The sequence below is a fragment of the Podarcis vaucheri genome (genome assembly GCF_965113315.1).
Source record: "Podarcis vaucheri genome assembly, chromosome: 9".
Lineage (NCBI taxonomy): Eukaryota > Metazoa > Chordata > Lepidosauria > Squamata > Lacertidae > Podarcis > Podarcis vaucheri.
Window position 1 is genome coordinate 37,614,678 of NC_138767.1, and position 19,790 is coordinate 37,634,467.

The following is a 19,790-nucleotide window of genomic DNA, read 5'->3' on the forward strand; positions in this document are numbered from 1 at the left end:
TGTTCAGCCACTGCCACTCTGTAGTTCCATAGTACTTGTATTGAAGGAGCAGACCTTGTTGATGGGTTGTTTGCAATTTGAAGCAAAAAGCAGGAGTGGCGGACATGACTTTTAACAGATCGGCATCGGTTGCTTTGGAATAGTAATGTCAAATTCATATAAGTGAGCTGTGCGAATGAGAAGGTAGCACAGTTGGCAGCAAGTGAAGACTTGTCTCACCAGGGTGGACTGCAAAGAATCTATTTTAACCTCTAAGCGGTTTTCTGTGGCTAAAGGGAGCACAGGAATGCAGCTTGGAATCCAGCATTTAAATTTAAAAATGTGTGTGTGTTGCTATCTGGAATATCTCTGATCCTCTTGGCCTGGCCAGATCTGAAACTTTGTTCTGCTGTGAGAAGATGCAGCGCCTTAGCTGGGAAAGGCAAGCTTACTGAGGCTGGCAGCATCTGTTTCTCCTTTCAGAGAAGCATGCAACTAAAGAAGTGTGAAGAAAGTGCTGGGTTTTCTTGCCAAAATTCACAAGCGTCAGGATTGAGACCATCTGCCAAATGTTGTGAGCAGCGGTTTAAGAATAAATTGATCAGAATGAGTCAAAAGTGTTGAGGCAAAATATGTCTTTGTTTTGTTTGGGGCTGAAATTTGTGCTGTGTAATGCTCGCTTTGGCAAAAGCATTCAATGTTGTGAATGCTTGTATGTTTATGTATTTGTTCATGTATCAATTCTGTATACTAACAGAGAATTCGTTCTCCCAGTGTGGATCCTTTTGTAACTAAAATGGCGGCATCCATGCACAAGAATACTAGCATGCTGGGAAGGGGGAGCTTGGGCAAGATGCTCTCAGTGGGTCCCCACCATAAGCAGCTCCGTCTCCTACTTTGCCACTGGTAACTGCAACCCTTTTGTTTGGCCTTTCCTTCTGTTCCCAGTCCACAGAACCACCCAGAAAGATAGCGCATGGCAACAATTGTATGCTGCTGTACCATCATATTTCATGCTGGAGAAGAAAGGTGAATAGAGCGTGGAGGTTCTGGGAGTCAGGAGTCACCACCTGCAGTGTTGTGAAGTTTAGCAGGTGCCCAGCAGTGCTTACCCCCAACGCTGGCCTTGGGGAGTGCCAAGGTTTGCAGAAGGTTTACAAAAGCAAAAACTGGTAGGTGGGAACCTAAAAATAGGCCCAGTGATCACAGAATGCTAACTTGGTGTTGTGGGGGAATTTGAGAATGAGGTGTGTGGGGGGAGACTGGATTGGACTATCCTGGAGAGAGCATGTCTGCATGGAAGCTGAATGAGGGCACTCTGCCCTGCTGCCTCATTTGAACCTGGTATTAAAGTATATCTTCCAGTTATCCACATTTGACTGGTAATATACTAAGGCTTTAAAGTGTTGGGAAATACATTTGTATACAGTCATACCTCGGGTTGAAGTTGCTTCAGGTTGAGCGTTTTCAGGTTACGCTCCGCGGCGACCCAGAAGTAATGGAACGTGTTACTTCCGGGTTTCTCCGCTTGCGCATGTACAGATGGTCAAAATGACGTCATGCACATGCGCAGAAGCGGCGAATCGCGATCCGCGCACACATAGACACGGGTTGCGCTCGCTTCAGGATGCGAATGGGGCTCTGGAACGGATCCCGTTCACATCCGAGGTACCACTATATGTTTCATTTATCTTTTTTCTAATGGTTTGTTTTTTAAATAACTCATCTCTATAAACTACCATGGGGACTTTTTCAGGGGGTTGGGAGGACAAGATGTCCCTAACCTCACCTGACAACTGTTTCGGTATGTAAAATGTGGAGTAAAAAGGCTTATGTTAGGTATGTTGGTACAAATTCCATTTTGTATATCTTTAAGGGCCTTTTAGGCTGCTTGCGATATGCAACATGTGGATGTTAGTATGAGATCGAAAGGGAACAGGAGTCCTTTCTGTTTGCTGTCCTTACAGAATCAGGAAGTACAAAAAAATAAATTCAAAGTTACTTGTGGAAATGGCTTGAGGGTTGCATCTCCTCGTGCTGTGTTTTATGTAACACGCTTCTTCAGATCACTTAAAGGTTCTGCAGGTGTCTTTCCTTGTTCCACAATATGTTTTCTTGACTAACTGGATTCCATGCACATCTGGACAGTAAAACAGATCACGATCAGGAACCAGGGAACTATGCAGCTAGTTCTGTGAGCTCTACATTGGCGAGATAATCTTGAAGATGAGTCTGGGGAACTACCAGTGTTCAGGACTGTGAAGAAAGAAAACCCAAACTTTGTTGCTGTATTTTTGTGTTTGCACATGTGTGCGTTTGTCCTAAGAAGCCCAGTCGACAAGCTATGTGTATAACTGGCATTGGGCCAAAACATTTAGCCTCAAGAAGTCCCCAAGCAATAAAAGCTAGATTTTAAAAAATGCCATTGGGAGTTGCTTCTGAGGTAAATGTAAAGGCAAATGGGGGTAAGCTAAAGCAGCCAAACATGATGTGACAGAGCACTGACAACAACAAAGGAAACATGAAGGCATAGTTCTTCTGCGGCTCATAAATTAAACGTGGGCCTCTAATGCAGAACGGGAGAAAGGAGATGAATAAGAAGTGTTCAGGAATACTTGTATATTTGGTGAGGGACTCATGTGCACTACTATTTTTAGTAGCATTAATGCACAGAGGTGTCCTTTATATCACAGGAAAGTGCAGTACACTTCTCTGCTCTTAGATCTACTGTTGCCAAATGGCAGAAAGCTCTGTATGTTGAAAGGCAGTTGGAACAGAAGCCAAGGACTGGAGTTGGAGTCTGGGTCAGGAGGTCCACATTTTAATCAAAGATGCCTTTTGTGTAACCGTTTTCATCCATGGCAAGGCACCTGCAAGTTTCCCGGAACGGTAAATTTAGTTTATAAGGCATATAATTTCTTGGTAGATTGTGGAGTCCAGCAGAAGTTAGCACAACTTCAGCCCCCTTTGGGCATTATTCATTTGATGATGGTCCCATAGGTAAGGGGAGTCTGTGCCTTTGCCCCTGGCAGTGTATGGTTCCCTGCCCACCCCCCACCCCCTGCTTTGTGCACGGACGCCTTCTTAGGGGAAGATGACACATATAGAACTTCCTTCAATCTTTCATGCATAGATGTTGGGAGTGTGAGGCCAGGGAACTACATAATATCAGGGGTCAGGCCGATGGGGTGGCAAAGTCACTGCCCCTTCTTTCTGTGAAGCCCTCTACATGCAAATGGCTGTGAGTAAGTGGTCTTTTCCCCCCCTTTTCTACCCAACATGATTAGTTCCTGGCCTTCCTTCCTAACTTTCAGTGTACACTATTAATTTTTAACTCAGTTTTGTGAGTGCTAATCCAACACTAGAACCTTATTTCATGTTAACATTATTTGCCAGTTAAAGTAGCACCTGGTATCTCTTGTCCTGGCTAAGTATCCTCTGATTTTGTTGGTCTACTTAAAGGCATGTGGGGGAGAGCAGGATATCCTTTTTCAGTTATTCCTTGGCATTATGGCAGCATAGGCTCCAGTCTCAGGATGGAGGTGAAAAGTGTGTTCTGAACTTCTCCAAGCACACTTTGGCTCACAGAACTGAAGAAGCTCTTAGCTTCTCTTTTGCCGGGTGTCAAATAAATGAATTTGACACTGGGAAATCTTAAAACTGAGCTACATAAAGGAAGGGCAACGCATGATTCCGCCAGCATTCTCTCGTGAGATTACATAAATGAAAAGTGGAAAACAAGAAATGTACGTACTACAATTGTACCCTGCCCCCCCGGGGGGGAGTTCAAACATATGGTTCTCTGTGGACTCTCTTCCCTACTTAGCTCCAGTAGCTGAACTGAACCACATCCATTCAGACCATCCTCTTTTCAGGAAATAATTGCCAACATTTGCAAGCAATTAAAACTTTCCTGCAGGACTGCATATGAAATATAAAACGTATGCTGTATGTAGAGATGTAGGGTTTTTTTAAAGCAATAATTATAATAGAGAATCCATAGAAAGATACAAATCAACAGAATAAGAGTTTTGGCATTGAGCTTTATAGGTTTACTGTGCATGACAACTGCCCGTGTTCACTGTCCTCCCCCCCCCCTTCACAGCACAAAAATAGTATTTGGTATGCAAGGATAAAATCAGCTTTAGGCAGTTTGTTCACCAGTGAAATAAGTACCTCTTTCCTTTACATTAAATCATTCTGAATGCATACAATTGCTGTTATTTTCATTCTATTGTGTCTGCTTCCTGTTGGTCAAAGGTTAGTAGAATAGGGTGGTGTATAACGAGATGGAAAGCTGACAGGAAGACTTAACGCTGTGCTTATTTTGGGGTAGACACAACTACTGAAATGGTCGGGATTTTGTGGCTGTGCTGAAAACAAAATGAGGTACTTTTATTATCCAGTCTCAAGGTCCTTTTGTACATATGCACAGTCCTGTTTTTAAACTTGTTTCAATGGCAAATAAAAGCAACTCTAAAGTTACTTTATTTAATAGAAAAAAATGTCTTTTAGAAAATTACGGTTAACTTTTCCTCCTAAGCAATTCTGTTTGGTTTAATGATATATATTTGGTCTTTTTTAAATAGTCACTGTTCAGACTTCAAGAACAGTCCTTTGTTGATAGTGTGTAATACAACTGCCTTGGAACCTGAAAGAACACTTTCAAAAAGTATAGTAATGTCCACCTTTTAATGTTTGTTGTTGAAAACAGTGTTCTTAAGAGCTAATCTAGATGACATTTATTGAGAATCAGCTGCTTGCCTAAGACATGTTACATGTGGAAATCAGAGTAGAGGATTCTTGTAACTTTGTTAAAATGAAACCGGTAGATTGTAATACTCATTGATCCACAAGAAAGTTGTTCTTTGTTGTGTGACTTGAGGTTGTGTTGAATTGCCTACTCTCAAGGTCTCTAACTGCCCAGTCATGAATTCATATGTAAGAGTGTGGCTTCATAACAAATTACTGTACTTTTTAAAGTAAATGTTCATTCATCGTACTGAAAGGGAATGTGAAAGGAAGAAAAAATGAGCGGCAGAAGATAACATATGAGGGTCTGTCTTTCTCATCAATCCATCTCTGCTGTATTGTTCTGTTGTTGTTGTTGTTGCTGCTGCTTATTATTTATAAAGTTCTTAAAGTTGCTAGGAGCTGTACAGAAAGTACAAATGAACACAAATCCTAGCAGGAGGTTTACAATTTAAAAAATTGACAGGAAAGTAAAAGGGGCTCCAATGAAGTGATTAAGGCTGCAATCCGATACAGTTACCCTGGGATTAAGTGTCATTGAAAACAGTGTGGCTTCTGAGTAATATACAGCAGTGGTCTGTATAAATAACAAATTTTGCTAATGCATGTACATTTAAAAAAAAAAAGCTTTGAAAAGCAGAAAGGTGTAAACTTGGATTAAACTTCTTAAAATGTAGTTTTTATCCATTTGAGAGGTTGGAAGCTTATGTGATAGCTGTTGGTTTTCAAAGCAGAACCTGACCACAGACTGGTTTTAGTGCATTTGTTCTTCATATCTAAGTTTGTGCATTTAAGGTGGAGGGGTATTTTGGTTTCTTCTTATGTTTTTTTTTTTAAAATGAGTCCTGATGAGAGCAGATTACACCAAAGCTTGCACATTTTATTCAGAGAAAGGGGTTGAAACTTAGAAGAATGTAATGTAAATAGCTGTGAGTCTTAAAAAGACTTGGCACTGTTGGTAAAATGGATATATATGGAGCAATTCTATTCAGGGGCACTAATAAAGAGTTGAGTAATGAGGGGAGGCACTTGAAAGAGCCCCCCCCCAAAGTTGTCTTAATATAAAAACGGGAACCACTGGACAAAAACAGCGGAATATATGGTGGCTTCTGAACTGCTGTTACAGCAATGCCACCAGAATGAACCACTTGGAGGATATGGTGGAATGGAACATGATATCAGATGAGTTTTACAAAAGCTAGACAGTGAAAGGAATTTAAACAATACATCTTTCCATTGTATTGTGTTCATCTAGTTAGGAGAACAGTTGTAGAAGAGACAGAAAACGTTTCTTGAACAACAGAAAATATACTTGAAGATGTATTCTACTGTTGAGCACAGGGAAGCATAGCATGCAACTAAAAAAAAAAGTCACAGGTAAGACCAATTTGGGCATACTAGGAAACCATGATTTCCTTTTACATCTGAACCAGGCCAAAAGCACAGGTTTGCCTACCCTTGTTTTTGCAATAATGAGATGGGATTTCATGGGAGTGATATTCATATTGTGATTTTAAGTCAAAGGAATGTTCTGAAATCATTCCCATTATTAAAAAATGGTCTGATTCTATGAGTAACCCATAATAACTGAGAATCCCAGGCCAGCTTGGAATATCTGTATTTCTTCTTAGAAGAAGACATGCAACCAAATCCTTTCCATATTTACTATTCCCTTTAGTGTTGGGTGTTAAAAACTTTTGATTTAGGTCTGGGGGTGAATTGGGAACCAGTGAAGATGGCAAAGCTTATTAATATTAATATTTAAGATGTATATAGTGCTTTCAAGTCCTTAACATGTGTTAGCTAGTTGTAATTTTTAGAACGACTCTGTAAGGTTAGTATTATCTCCCATATTGTGCATGGGGTGTGGGAATTGAGGCTGAGAGTGAGTGATCTGCCAAATACCATCTAATGAGTTTATGGAAGAGGTGGGATTTGAACCACAGGCTTCAAGATTCACAGCTCAATTTCTTAGCCACTAAACTACACCAGCTCTCCAGCCTATTGGGCACCACTGATGGGGCCAGGATGACATTTCCTCAGTCATCCTGACTGGCGTCACAAAAGTTAAACCTTACTTTTGCTACTGTTCAGGCTAATAACTTGAACATAGGGTTAATGAGTAACTGTAGGTACATAGGAAGATTAGTTTAAAGTTATTGCATTATAATTTATCATACCATGTGGATACTAACAGTGATGGGAAACCGAGCTTGTGAACTCTCTTACTTGTACCTTAGAATCATGGAATAATAAAACTGTAAAACTGAGTTTTAGCACATACATGAACGTAAGAGGGCCTTCATACCTCATCACACCAAAAGGCCTGTCTAGTCCAGCATCCTGCTTCCACAATTGCTGTGGGAATCCCAAGAGCAGGACATGAGGGAGATGGTGCTCTTCCACCATCAGTCCCAAGCACTTGTATTCAGAGACACATTCATTCTGGTGGTAGTACATAGCTATGATGACTGGTAACTGTTGAACGCTTTATCCTCCATAAATTTGTCTAATGCCTCTTTAAAACGAAGTTGATGGCCACCACTACATATTGTGGAAGTGGATTCCTAAGTTTTTAGCTTTGCAAAGGAGTACAGTGGTACCTTGGTTCTCAAACGCCTTGGTACTCAAACAACTTGGAACCCAAACACTGCAAACCCGGAAGTGTTCCAGTTTGCGAACTTTTTTGGGAAGCCAAACTTGCTCTGTTTTGAGTGTTATGCTGAGGTCTGTCTGTTTTTGCTATTTATTTTGCGTTTTTGTGGCTTTTTTGTTTTGCTTTTGTGACTGTGTGCAACCCCGTTCAGCTGCTGATTAGTTGATTGTGTGACTGCAGTACATTGTTTATTGCTTTCATTTTATGGATCAAAGGTCTCATTAGATACTAGAATTCATGTTAAATTGCTGTTTTAGGAGTTGTTTTTAAAAGTCTGGAACGGATTAATCCATTTTTCATTACTTTCTATGGGAAAGCGCGCCTTGGTTTTGGAACAATTTGGTTTTGGAACGGACTTCTGGAATGGATTAATTTTGAGAGTCGAGGTACCACTGTACTTACTTTAGTGTGTTGTGCTTCTCACACAATCATTGGATAACCCTGGCCACATGGCTACAACAGGTTGAGGTGGCCTTTAGAATAGTCTTTTATTACATGAACAAAACTGTAATTATACAGCAGCATTCTAGGAGTGTTTCTAATAAAGAATGCTATAACAGCGCTAAGTACCATGTGGTTGGTAAACCCTTAATAGTGATAAAGTTCTTTGGGTTGCATAAAAACTACTAATTACTAAGCGTGTAACAGCTGCAAAGCATAGCAAACTTTCTCTCTCTCTCTCTCTCTCTCTCTCTCTCTCTCTCTCTCTCTCTCTGTTCTTCTTGCCTTTCTGACTGTTTTTTTCCTATTATTTTTTCCAGTGTAGTTGAACAAATTCCATTTCAGATTGCTAAGCACAAAGCTCTTCAATGCTGCTTTTCTGTTTTCAATGTTTTCTTTGTTTGTATAAGCAAGCTAAAGTTAGAACTGACCAACACAAAACTAGCAAATGGTGACAATAGATTGAAAACAGGAAATTTTGGCCGTGTGTGTGTGTGTGTGTGTGTGTGTATTCTGAACAGATTATAAGGATGATAGCTGGTGGAGTGGAAACTTCCACTGGGACTGTTTTTTCCTTATTTTCCCCTGCTAGAAAAAATGAGGCTTCCTGGAAAACAAGCCTTACGAGGTGTGAGTGCACAGTGTTTTTATGTCTTGGTCAATATCTTAGTAAAGGTGCGCTGGATATTTTCCACAGTTCATTCATATTTGTGAAAGATGCAAAAGGCATTAAGAGACATGGAACTCCATTCATCTCAAATAATATTTGCACCATTCTCTGAGATCAACCTGGCACCAGCTTTCTATTGAATGCCTGAATAACAGTTGTGTGTGGAGTCGAAGATGGGGCTGTCTCTGCCCCCACATTGGCAAGGGGATGTCTATAGGGGGAGCTTGTTGTATGTTCATTGCCTCCTACTCTTGCACATGATGTGGAACCCTTGTTGTTTCAGTGGGGAGGATCCTGCATGCATACCACAGGGAGGTCAGGTGGTTATGTGGGGCCAGTGGTCGCAGCCCCAGTCTTGTGCTGTGTAGGGAGTTAAAGCTCATGATTGAATTCCTGAATCAGGCTTCTGTTTATTGTGGCATTTGATACTGTTGTCAAGTAGCACTCCATAAAACAAATGTGAGAATATTTAAAGCAAATTACATTGAATTTTCACATTTAAAATGATACAAAGCAACTATTTTAATTAAAGGGAAAATAGGGAAAACCTCACCGTTTGCTTGTTTAAAAGGCAAGGAAACGAGAGATGGAGGCTCATTCCGATACACATTTACATGGGGGTTAGCCACATTGAGTACAGGGAGGCCTTACTTTCGAGTAGTCAAACATGCTACTGTGCTGTAAATTGTTTTGTTTGTAGCCCATTCCTCCTCAGAGCTTTTGTTCCTTTGTCTTCACTGATCAACATTCTGATCCTCAGTTTTAGGGCTGGTAGTGTAACATCCCTACAATACCAACACTAATTATGGTTTGGATTAAGCTGTTTCGTTTCTCTGTCTTGGAGGAAAAGTTAACATTTGCTTATTGTAGTAACACTTCTGTAAGCAAAGATCTGTTTAGGCTTTCTGAGCATGCTCTTTCAGTTCCAACATCAGGCGTCCCAGTTGCAAAACGTAAGTGGATTTTTGTGAAGTATCTCTTCATGGGCGAATGAACGTATAAACTTTGTAAGAATTCTGTTCAGGAACAACCCAAATGTTTTGGGTTTGGAAAGTACCTCCCAAAGCTGTGCTCCTTAACTTCTGTTGTGTAGCATGGGCTTCTGAAGCACTTCTCAGTAAGGCAATGTAGAGCTTCCACCAGGCAGCCAACACTAAAATGTTAAAAATAGAACATGCTTCAAGAATGCCAGATATTTTCAGATAACAAAGAGTGATTTATGTGGGCTCCCTTTTCAGTTTGACAAAACATAGAAGGGCCTTTGTACTATGATTAGCACGCGTGCTGATGTCAGTTCTCTTGTCTAGCTTCAAGCTTTATTCTGCTGCTAAATTGTGCTTTTGTGCTATAATCCAGAGAAGCTTTGTGTCTGCCTTATTAGTGTGTAGTTTATGGAATTGCTTTTGTTTCTGAGGATAGTCTGTGCCAGTTTCAGTGTGAGTGACTCATTATGCAACTGAAATAAACATTCCCATTTTCACTATGTGGAAAAAGAAATCTTCTGGGGAGATAAGGGGAGGGGGCACAGAAGCAGGTGTTAATGGTCACTGTTTCAGATACTTGGTACTTTGTGGCTTGCCAGGCTAAAAAGAAGGTCTGTTTGGATTATCAGTTTATGAAACTGGCTCCAGCGAGAGTTGTATTTTACCCTCTATGTTGAATTGGGTCTCTGTTAGCACTGAAATACAGAGGCGATTTCAACTCATGAATGTGCAGAATTAGGAAGTAAACTTCCAAATTACCTTCATTCGGTGTGTTGCAACCACATCATTAAACAAATTGCAGCTCAGTTTTGTGCAGCATTTTATTCTGTATTGTATCTTCTCCCGCCTTCCTCCCCATTAGCATTTTTTACACAACCCAAAGAACGTGATCATTATTTAGGGTATACCAACCACATAGGACTTACAACATTCTTTATTAGATCACTCCTGTCTTATTAACAGTTTTGTTCATGTATTTGAAGGGTGTGGAGGGGGGAAGCAAACTCAGGCCCCTCCACGTAAAAATGACCTCCCCAATCAGATCTGGGAGTGGGGCAGGTAACAACTTCTGCGGCAGGAGGGACAGGACTGTTCCTTCTGCACTGGGACAGCATTGGAATCCTCACAGAAGGCTGTTTGATGGAGTGACCCTCCTCCTTTGCTGTTGTTAGTGGCAGTTCTGGTTTCTTGGTCTCAGTAGACAGCAACCCCTCCCTGGATGTACTCTCTACCCAGATCAGATAGTTTTTCTGCCTGTAGGCATCTCCCCCCTCCTCTCCACCCCCCAAAAGCCACATAATTGGAAGTTAAACAAGTGTTTGGATTATAAACTGTGCAAATATGAGTTGTACTGGAACTTCTTCTTCAAAGCTGTTTAAAAGAGGCTGTGCCAAGTTGCCATCTCTGGTCCAAGCAAACTGAAGAATTGCCGGGGCAACACAGGAGTTTCAGTCTAGTCTAGCAGCAGCACAATGAGAGCTCCAATGATAGTATGTGGTCATGTAAATTATAGTATAGAAGAGGAAGAATTTTCATTCTTGTTTTCATTCAGAATTCCGAATTTTTCACTTTGTATTGCAATTGTGAGTTTAGATAGCATGCTACTTAGATCTGCCAGTTACCTATTGGGATTATTGTTACCAAGCCTACACATGTCCTGGTTTATGTTACATGAACACATGTGTTTAAAAGTGCAGCCATGAAGGTATGATATTTGAAATCTTCGTTCCAAAGTTTGCTATATGTCACAGAGGCTATTGCACTGTACTTACACTTTTAATCACTTGGGTGAATTAGCAAATACAACTCAGTCCCAGTTTGGAGTTAGACACAATAATATTTACTTATTTGTGTGCCAAAATTGTGGTGAGTGAGTAATTTGATTTGTGGTTTGAAGCACCAAATGCACTGTTACAGAATTGCAAGATGGGTTGGTTGTTGAAAAACTATATGCAGGCTATCCCACATGACCTGAACCAGTAGTTGACACTTAGGTTGCTACTATCTTAGAGACACCAAAAGATGGAGGCAGGGAGTCTAATGGCTGCTGTCGTGTAAGAAGTGAGAAGCATTGTCAGGGATGTTGCAGTGTGCAGAGGAGGCCAAGGCATGCCAGGAGGATGAACTATCAAGTGCAAATGACCTGGGCTTGGACCATGGGAGGGCAGAAAGATGGCAAGATTTAAGAAATGAAGCAGGTGGAGAGAAGTGAGAGGAATAAAATGCCAAACACTATTTGTCCCAGAGAAAGAAGGGGAGGCTTTCTTGAGGTCCCAAGCATGCACTCTGATGTCCTTGGAACGCTCAGCCAAATAGGATTTTAAAATACTGTACAAATGTTGTCCAGAGAGGACGTGAAACTTGTGTTCCCTTAAAGTGTATGCATTTAAGTGTATGCTTAAACCACCAGACAAGGAGAAGAGGCAGGGAGGAGGTCTGCTCCCATGGGAATCCTTGATGGCAAGTAGACTAGGCAAAGTGTGGTGAATGGGGCAGTCTCATGGGAGAAACACTTAACTTGTGGAGCAACGCTCCTGGCCAGAAGACGGAACAAAGTGGGAACTGAGGGGACAGGACTTCCTGAGGGAAGCAGTCACTCTTAAGACAAAAGACAGTTACATTAGGGACAAAGCAAGATGGAGGGGAACATTGGGAGCTAATTAACTCAGTTGCTGAGTCATTACCAAGCTTATCAATGCAAGTTTCCTGCTGCATAGTGTCAGGGATGTCACGAAGAGTCTTTGTCCAACCAGGTGACAGAGATTACTTTTGTGGGGAGAGGTGGAGGCATTTCCCATTCAAAGTTAGACTTACTGTAAATTTCGACTTAATTCAAATACCAGACGTAGGTGCTTGCTGGAAGGTGTCCTAGAAGTGATTAATGTTATTTGAATTTATGTTGCTGAGATATTGGGGGGGGGCAGCAATTAGGCTTTCGTGATTGATTGTGCATACCAGTTCTTGCAGGGAAATTCTCCTATGCAGCAGCTGCTGTAGAGATATTTGGTAGAAGCCACTAGAGCTCCCCATGATGGGACTAAACTTGAACTGCCACAGTTTCCTCTTATTGTCTTGCAATGGCACTGCACTGATTGTTCACAGTACTCACGTACTGCTCAACCAAAGTATGGCTTGGCGTGACAAGTGAACACAGAGGGAAAATTGTGGCCCCTGCCTGGATCTACACCGTGCTATCAAGAGCTAAGTCATCATTTGGCTTAGAGTTGGCTGCACACCTGACCCCCATGGTTTGTATGCTCAAGACATGGGTTGTTTTTGGCTTACCCCTATGATTGCTCATTGATGGTTATCTGTTGCTTCGCTTAGCATTACATGTGAACTGGATCAATGTCTCTGGGCATGTGCAGAGTTCCAGTCGAACTGAGTTTCTTAGTAACAGATTGCACTCTGGACCAACCATGTGCCTCCTTTTCCCTCTTAGGCCGCTGCTGTCCCTTTTAGTGGAGGTTTAGTGAACTAAATAATAATTCATGATATTTAAGATTTCCAGAACTTTGGTCTAAGATACAATTTTAAAGCTTTGAATATTTTACAAAACTGTTTATTGTGTCCAGCGCTGGCCGAGTAATGCACTGGTATAAAATATGAATTGCCTGAATCTTTTCTGCCTTCCCTTCTCTAGGCATGGAAGAGGAGATGGTTTGTGCTCCGCAGTGGTCGACTGACAGGGGATCCAGATGTGTTGGAATACTACAAAAATGACCATGCCAAGAAACCAATTCGTATCATTGACTTGAACTTGTGTCAACAAGTGGATGCTGGATTGACATTTAACAAAAAAGAATTTGAAAACAGCTATATTTTTGACATCAACACAATAGACAGAGTCTTCTACTTGGTTGCCGACAGTGAAGAGGAGATGAATAAGTGGGTTCAATGTATTTGTGAAATCTGTGGGTTCAACGCTACTGAAGAAGGTAGGATTCCCCCCTTGGTCCCCCCTCCCCCAGCATTTAATTTGTATTCTTTCCCCCTAGGAACCCCAAAGCACTCTATGAGACAATTGCAAGGCAGTGCAGATGTCTGCTGTGCTGTGTTTGCTTGTTTTTAAAAACTGCACAGTGTTTGGAAGTTTGCAAATATTGGGTCATCATGTAGACGCAGTCAACAACTGAAGAGATTTATTTTGAATTCTTTATACTATATAGAGCCACATTTTTGTATGTTTCTCTAGAAGGCATTGCCTTTTTGGAGGCAAAAGAGAAAGGCTCTGTATTTGGTTTTATAGGCTTGAATATTTTTAGGGCAGTATTTGCATAGTGGCTAGTAACGAGTTTTTATAATTTGTCTGGCTGTAGATTTAAACATATATATTTGTGGTTGTAATAAGCTAGCTGAACAGCTAAAGCTTGATTGCAGCTTGAGCATTGGGGTTGACTTGCCAGACTGTGGTTATGTGGAACAGTGGCCACAGAAAAGCAGATCTTTTAGTACACAGCAATAAAATAATAATAATTAATGGAACCTGACTTAGTATTTGTTACCTACCATTGCAAAAATTCCCCAAGGATCTTAACAGCTACTCCCTGCTATTAGTTCATAGACATGAAAATGAATTTATTCACTAACTATTCTGACTTTCCCAGCATGTCTTGAACCATGTAATGGCACTTTTAACTCAAGGAACGTCTAGCTGACTTGTATTAACGCACCATCAATGTCTCCAAGATGTCGCATTGCCCTCATTTCACCATTAATGCTTGGAAGCTAAGATAGAAGAGTTCTGCTGGTGCACTGGGACTTCTGTTTCCCCTTCTTCTCCTATGTTCTCTTAAAACCTGCTCTGGTGTGTCCTCTGGAGCTAATTTTAAAGACTGGAGAGCTGGAGGGGGGAGGAGAGGAGAGGAAGAAGACGCTCCACTGCATGTATGGAGCTACAGTGTTAGATATGGCTCCTGGTTCACTTGTCACATTACCGTATTTTTCGCCCCATAAGACGCACTTTTTCCCCTCCAAAAATGAAGGGGAAATGTGCATGCATCCTATGGGGTGAATGCAGGCTTTCGCTGAAGCCTGGAGAGCGAGGGGGGTCGGTGCGCACCGACCCCTCTCACTCTCCAGGCTTCAGGAAGCTCTGTGCAACCCTCGGGAGACTGGCTCCGAGGGTTGCGCAGAGCTGCCTGCAGTCCCGGGATCAGCGCAGCTTTGTGCGGCCACCGGGAGCCGGGGGGCAAAGCTCCGCCCCACTCCCGGTGGCCGCGCAGAGCTGCCTGCAGTCCTGGGACCAGCGCAGCTCTGCGCCACCATCCGGAGCGGGGCGCTAAGCTCCGTCCCACTCCCGGTGGCCGCGCAGAGCTGCCTGCAGTCCTGGGACCAGCGCAGCTCTGCGCCACCATCCGGAGCGGGGCGCTAAGCTCCGCCCCGCTCCCGGTGGCCGCGCAGAGCTGCCTGCAGTCCTGGGACCAGCGCAGCTCTGCGCAGCCACTGGGAGCCGGGGGCAAAGCTCCGCCCCGCTCCCGGTGGCCGCGCAGAGCTGCCTGCAGTCCTGGGACCAGCGCAGCTCTGCCCATCGCCAGCCCCACAAGCTCGGAGGACAGCGGGGAGGCAGAGCGTGCCTTCCCACTGTTCCCTGACCTGGTTCTTCCAGCCCCGCACCTGGGGGGGGGAAATAATTTTTTTTCTTTATTCCCCCCCCCAAAAAAAACTAGGTGCGTCCTATGGGCCGGAGCGTCCTATGGGGCGCAAAATACGGTAAACCTTGGCTTAGGACAAATGCATATGCTCCCCAAGTCTCTGAAGTGGGACTTATGGTTATGCTCTCTCCAGACTAACCACAAGGTGTGACCTGGAACAGTCCTTGGCTAACTCATGGTTAGTGAGGACAGAGCTTAACCATGAGTTCCGTTTTGTACAACACATTAAGTCAAACCTTGGCTTAGGACAAATGCATATGCTCCCCAAGTCTCTGAAGTGGGACTTATGGTTATGCTCTCTCCAGACTAACCACAAGGTGTGACCTGGAACAGTCCTTGGCTAACTCATGGTTAGTGAGGACAGAGCTTAACCATGAGTTCCGTTTTGTACAACACATTAAGTCAAACCTTGGCTTAGGTCAAATGGCCACAGGCAGCAAAAAGGGAGGTGCAAAGCACCTGTCAGCTGATTTCCAGGAGCCCATGCATCCACACCAAGTCAACACCTTGCCCAAGACCTTGCAACTATACTGTGGTTAAGGTGAGATTTTAGCCCAAGTCTTCCTAGTATGATTCTGAAATGTGAAGAAGGCTTTTCAAAATTGTGTCCTGATTTTTGTAAGGTTTCTGCAGGAAAGGCAAGAAATGCTGTTTGAATCCTTCAGCAAGAGATAGATTTGCACATTTAAAATTCTGAGAAGCGAACATGCAATTTTTAGATGTGCAAATCTATCTTTTGCTGAAGGATTCAAACAGCATTAATGTGATTGTTTTGAAAGATCCTATGAACACACATTTTCACTGTGGAGGAGCATTTGAAACTGGCATCATCCACACATGTCTTGAGGCAGCCGAGTCCGTTCTGCCACCTCATTCCTACCCCTAGTTCACTGCGTGTGTAGACTCTGCCTCTTTATTAACTTACAGGATACAAAGTGATATTGAATGTAGGATAAAAGAGGTGTAGGAAGTTGCCTGTACAAATGTTCACAATGTTGTACAAAATAATGTGTGGGCTTTTAATCAAAATAGATGCATGTGATTCAGATGTACTCCCTGCTTTGGATGATGTGCTCTGAATTTGCATGGTTTACAGCTTGCAGACAAAACTCCTTTTGTCCCATGCTCCTTTGTAAGCTAATCACTTAACGTCCATTGCCATTGTATCTGCACATTTCTACTTGGTATCAATTTGAAGTGCAGTCGGATTGTTTTGCTTCTGTACAGATGTCCTAAGTGACTCATTCCTGAAAACGAGTTGCAGTGCAAGACAATCACTGCAAGACAATTTTGTTTGTAGCTGATTCATCACTTTCCGTTGCCTCTTCCCATGTTCTGTGAAGTGTGCCTCCCTCTCTGTGTCTGAATCTGACATTGCTTAAGGTCTTATCATTGTGGAGGGGTGGAGCTGGTATTCAAAACATGTTCACGCTGCCTTTAAATTATTTATTATTTCTCAAAAGGTTGGTGGTAATTTTCTGCTCATATGTAAAGCTGGATATTGGGAAAGATCCAGTTTATGTGTATTGTACAGTGTGCTACACCAACATGGGGCGGCGTTTAAGAAACACGCAGATGTTATGTTGTTGGTTGTGGCAACCAAGTACAGGAAGAGAAATTAATATTTTGCTATTCTGAAAGGTCTTTGGGGGTCATTTGCTGTGGCTTTCTGATGTTAGAATTTAGCATGCAGATTCACCAAGGGACACATTTGAAACAGTAAGCAGTCAGACACAACTCTTGACCCATGATAGTGGTTGGGTCTAGCTGTTCTCACCTCAAGACAGGTAATCTGTATCCCCCAGCGCAAGGCAAGTAGTTCAACTATGGAATTCATTACCACAAGATGTGCTGATGGCCACCAACTTACACTGCTTTAAAACAGGATTAGACCCTTCTCCCAATTGGCAAGAAGAAGAGCGGAAGAAAGAAGCAGCGGCCTAGTGAAGCTGGCAAGATGATGAGTAGGGCATACACATTTCCCCCAACTGGCCTGAATATCTGACGGGAGAGACCATTGAAAGTGGGGTGCTTACATGGCTTGGCTAGCCATGCCATGCTCTTGCTTTGAATGGAGTTTTGGATCAACCCACTGGCAGGAAAAGGGGTGTTTCAAGGAGCAGGCCACCACTCCTTCCAACATAGGGCACTTGTTGCATCCACCCCAATATGGGGATATTAACAGCAGGCTACATTACAGGCTTGTAATGTCATTTGCCCCCCCCCCCCCGTTAGTAATGTAGCATTTATTCAAATGCAAATCACATTAATTGGCTGAGCATCTCATGATTAATTGATTTTTCAAAGGCTTCAGTTGGGCTTGGCTCTGATTTAAAGAGACTTAAATGCAATTAAACAAGGATTGAACGCTGCTGCATGCTTTTTGCATTTGTAGATGCTGTGAAGCTACCCGGCAGTTCTCTACAGGCGCCTGCTGAATTGCCCTCGGCTGTCAACACTTCCCTGCCATCTGTGCAAGCAGAACCATCCCTACCTCCTCCATACCAGCTAATTAACATCCCACCATCAGAGTCTGCCTCAAGTCAAGAAGATCCACAAGACTACCTGTTACTAATTAACTGTCAGAGCAAGAAGCCTGAACCCACAAGGTAAATGTTAACTTCCTCCCTCATAAAATTGCTTATGGTGACAAATCCGACATTGGCTGCTGCTGTTGCAGTTTGAACACGTCTTGCAAAAGCCTATCTCCTCCACTTGCAATGGCATTTGATGCTCATCAGTCTTGGACAGACTTAGTGTTGCCATCTAACCACTGACAGTGACAATGTATTGATTTCACTATATTATTTGGTCCTTTAAAAACCCCTCACAAAACATGGCTCCTGTCTGACAAATGGATAAGTGCATATGTATACCCTTTTATTTCGTGGGTTTATTGTGCACTTAATCTACTCCCTACGGCACACCATGGTCAAGGTGCTACAAACCTTCAGATTACTTGCCTATCTTAACGTCAGTACACTTTTTGGGGAAAAAACAACAAATTTTACCCATGATTTTTCCAAGAACTAGGCTGCTTTTTGTTCAAAATAGTTTGTGTTGCTGACCTCTCTCAATTTTTATCATGCACTTGTAAACCAGCTCATACATAATCTCAGAAGAAGGGGAGGAGTATTTACTGCTGGAGGATTTTGAAAGTAAAAAGATTCCCTTGCAGTGAGTGTAATGTGAATTGTTTGGGATCTGGTGTTTAGACTTTAACCTCAAAGCTATAACTTGCTTGACTCAATTTCAGTGTGTGTGTGTGTGTTGCACGTTGTGCTGTGAAATTTTAATAAGCAATGCAAATAATAACCACCTGGAGGATCCAAGCATACAAAAAGGGTTGTGTTTCGGTGTGCGAAGCTGTTTGTGCTTTTGTGGGCATTTTTTTTTTGGGGGGTGCTTTTTAAAATGATTCAGAGAAGAATCCTTGGAGGTGTTTTTGTATATTATGTTGGAAACTGCCCACAGTGGCTGGGGCAACCCAGTCAGATGAGCAGGGTATTATTATTATTATAATTATTATTATTATTATTATTATTATTATTATTATTATTATTATTATTATTATTATATTATCATTATTATTTTATTACTACGCATAACTGAAGAATGCTGTGGCTGCCCTGCATTCTTTGTATTCTGCTCTTTTTTCTTTCCCCCGACAAAAATCCAACAGTTGTCTTCCCAGCCCAGCCCCAAATGACAGGTAGCCGTGCTATTCATACCATGCCAGTTAGCATGTCATAGTAAGCCGTAGTTAATGCTCCACTGTGGGCTTTGAGGTGGCTTGCATATTGCTCCTCCCCATTAGCATGTCGGAGAAACAAGACCCCTGGCTTAATGTGACTTCCACATGGGGACTGTGGTTCTTCTGTGCCAAACCAATTATGATTGCTAAGCTGATAAAAAGCCTTGGCTCCACATCCCGGTTCCTTTGGAATGAAGCAAATCATAATTCCTACTTTGAAAGTAACACTAACCCAGGGGGCATTGTTGAGCTCCAGGGAAGAGGTGATGCTCATCATTCTAGGGGAGGAGTGAAGCAGGAGCCCAGCCACATGTTTGAGGGGAAACATTAAGTATGGTACACTGCATGGCTGGCTAATCTGTGACCCTCCTGATGTCATTGGACTCCTAGCTCTTATCAGCTCCATCCAGCATGGCCTCATTAAAGGATCGTGTAAGTTGCAGTCCACCAACTCTTGGAGTGCCAAGAGTTAGCATCCCTATGATGTGCCAGTGCAGCCCTGTGTTAACAAATTCAAGCATTTCATGCCTCAGCCTCCTTTAAGTATACAGGCTTTTTCACTTTAAATTCCCTGCTATGTGAGCAAGATAGGTTTGCTGATTTTAGAACATAAACATCTTCTCTCTGTGTGTTATATAGTGGTTTTATGAATGGCCGCAAAATGCAATCAATACTGCATATAGCAACAGGTTACAATTTGCAAATCGTCTCAGTTCCTGTCTCAACAGGGTTTCCCCTTATTATAGCATGAAGCTTGCTTGCTTTAAAAAACAAAAAGTATTTAAATAAAAAGGATGAAACTAAAGCTCTCAAACTGAAATCGAAAATCTCACAGTTGAAATGACTGACGTGTATAGTTCAAAATTGAAAAATAATAATCTTGTTTAGTTATTTAGGGTGT

The 19,790-nt window shown here is 42.3% G+C and overlaps 1 protein-coding gene across 2 annotated transcripts in view; it reads left to right on the forward strand.

Annotated features, from left to right (window-relative positions):
* The window catches only part of GAB1 (GRB2 associated binding protein 1), a 79,851-nt gene that overhangs the window by 40,196 nt on the left and 19,865 nt on the right, over nucleotides 1–19,790 (forward strand). For both annotated transcript variants that reach the window (XM_082237640.1, XM_082237641.1), the window contains exons 2-3: nucleotides 13,125–13,419; nucleotides 17,531–17,744. In XM_082237640.1, coding sequence (XP_082093766.1) covers nucleotides 13,125–13,419; nucleotides 17,531–17,744 — 509 coding nt within the window. The remainder of the gene's footprint in view (nucleotides 1–13,124; nucleotides 13,420–17,530; nucleotides 17,745–19,790) is intronic.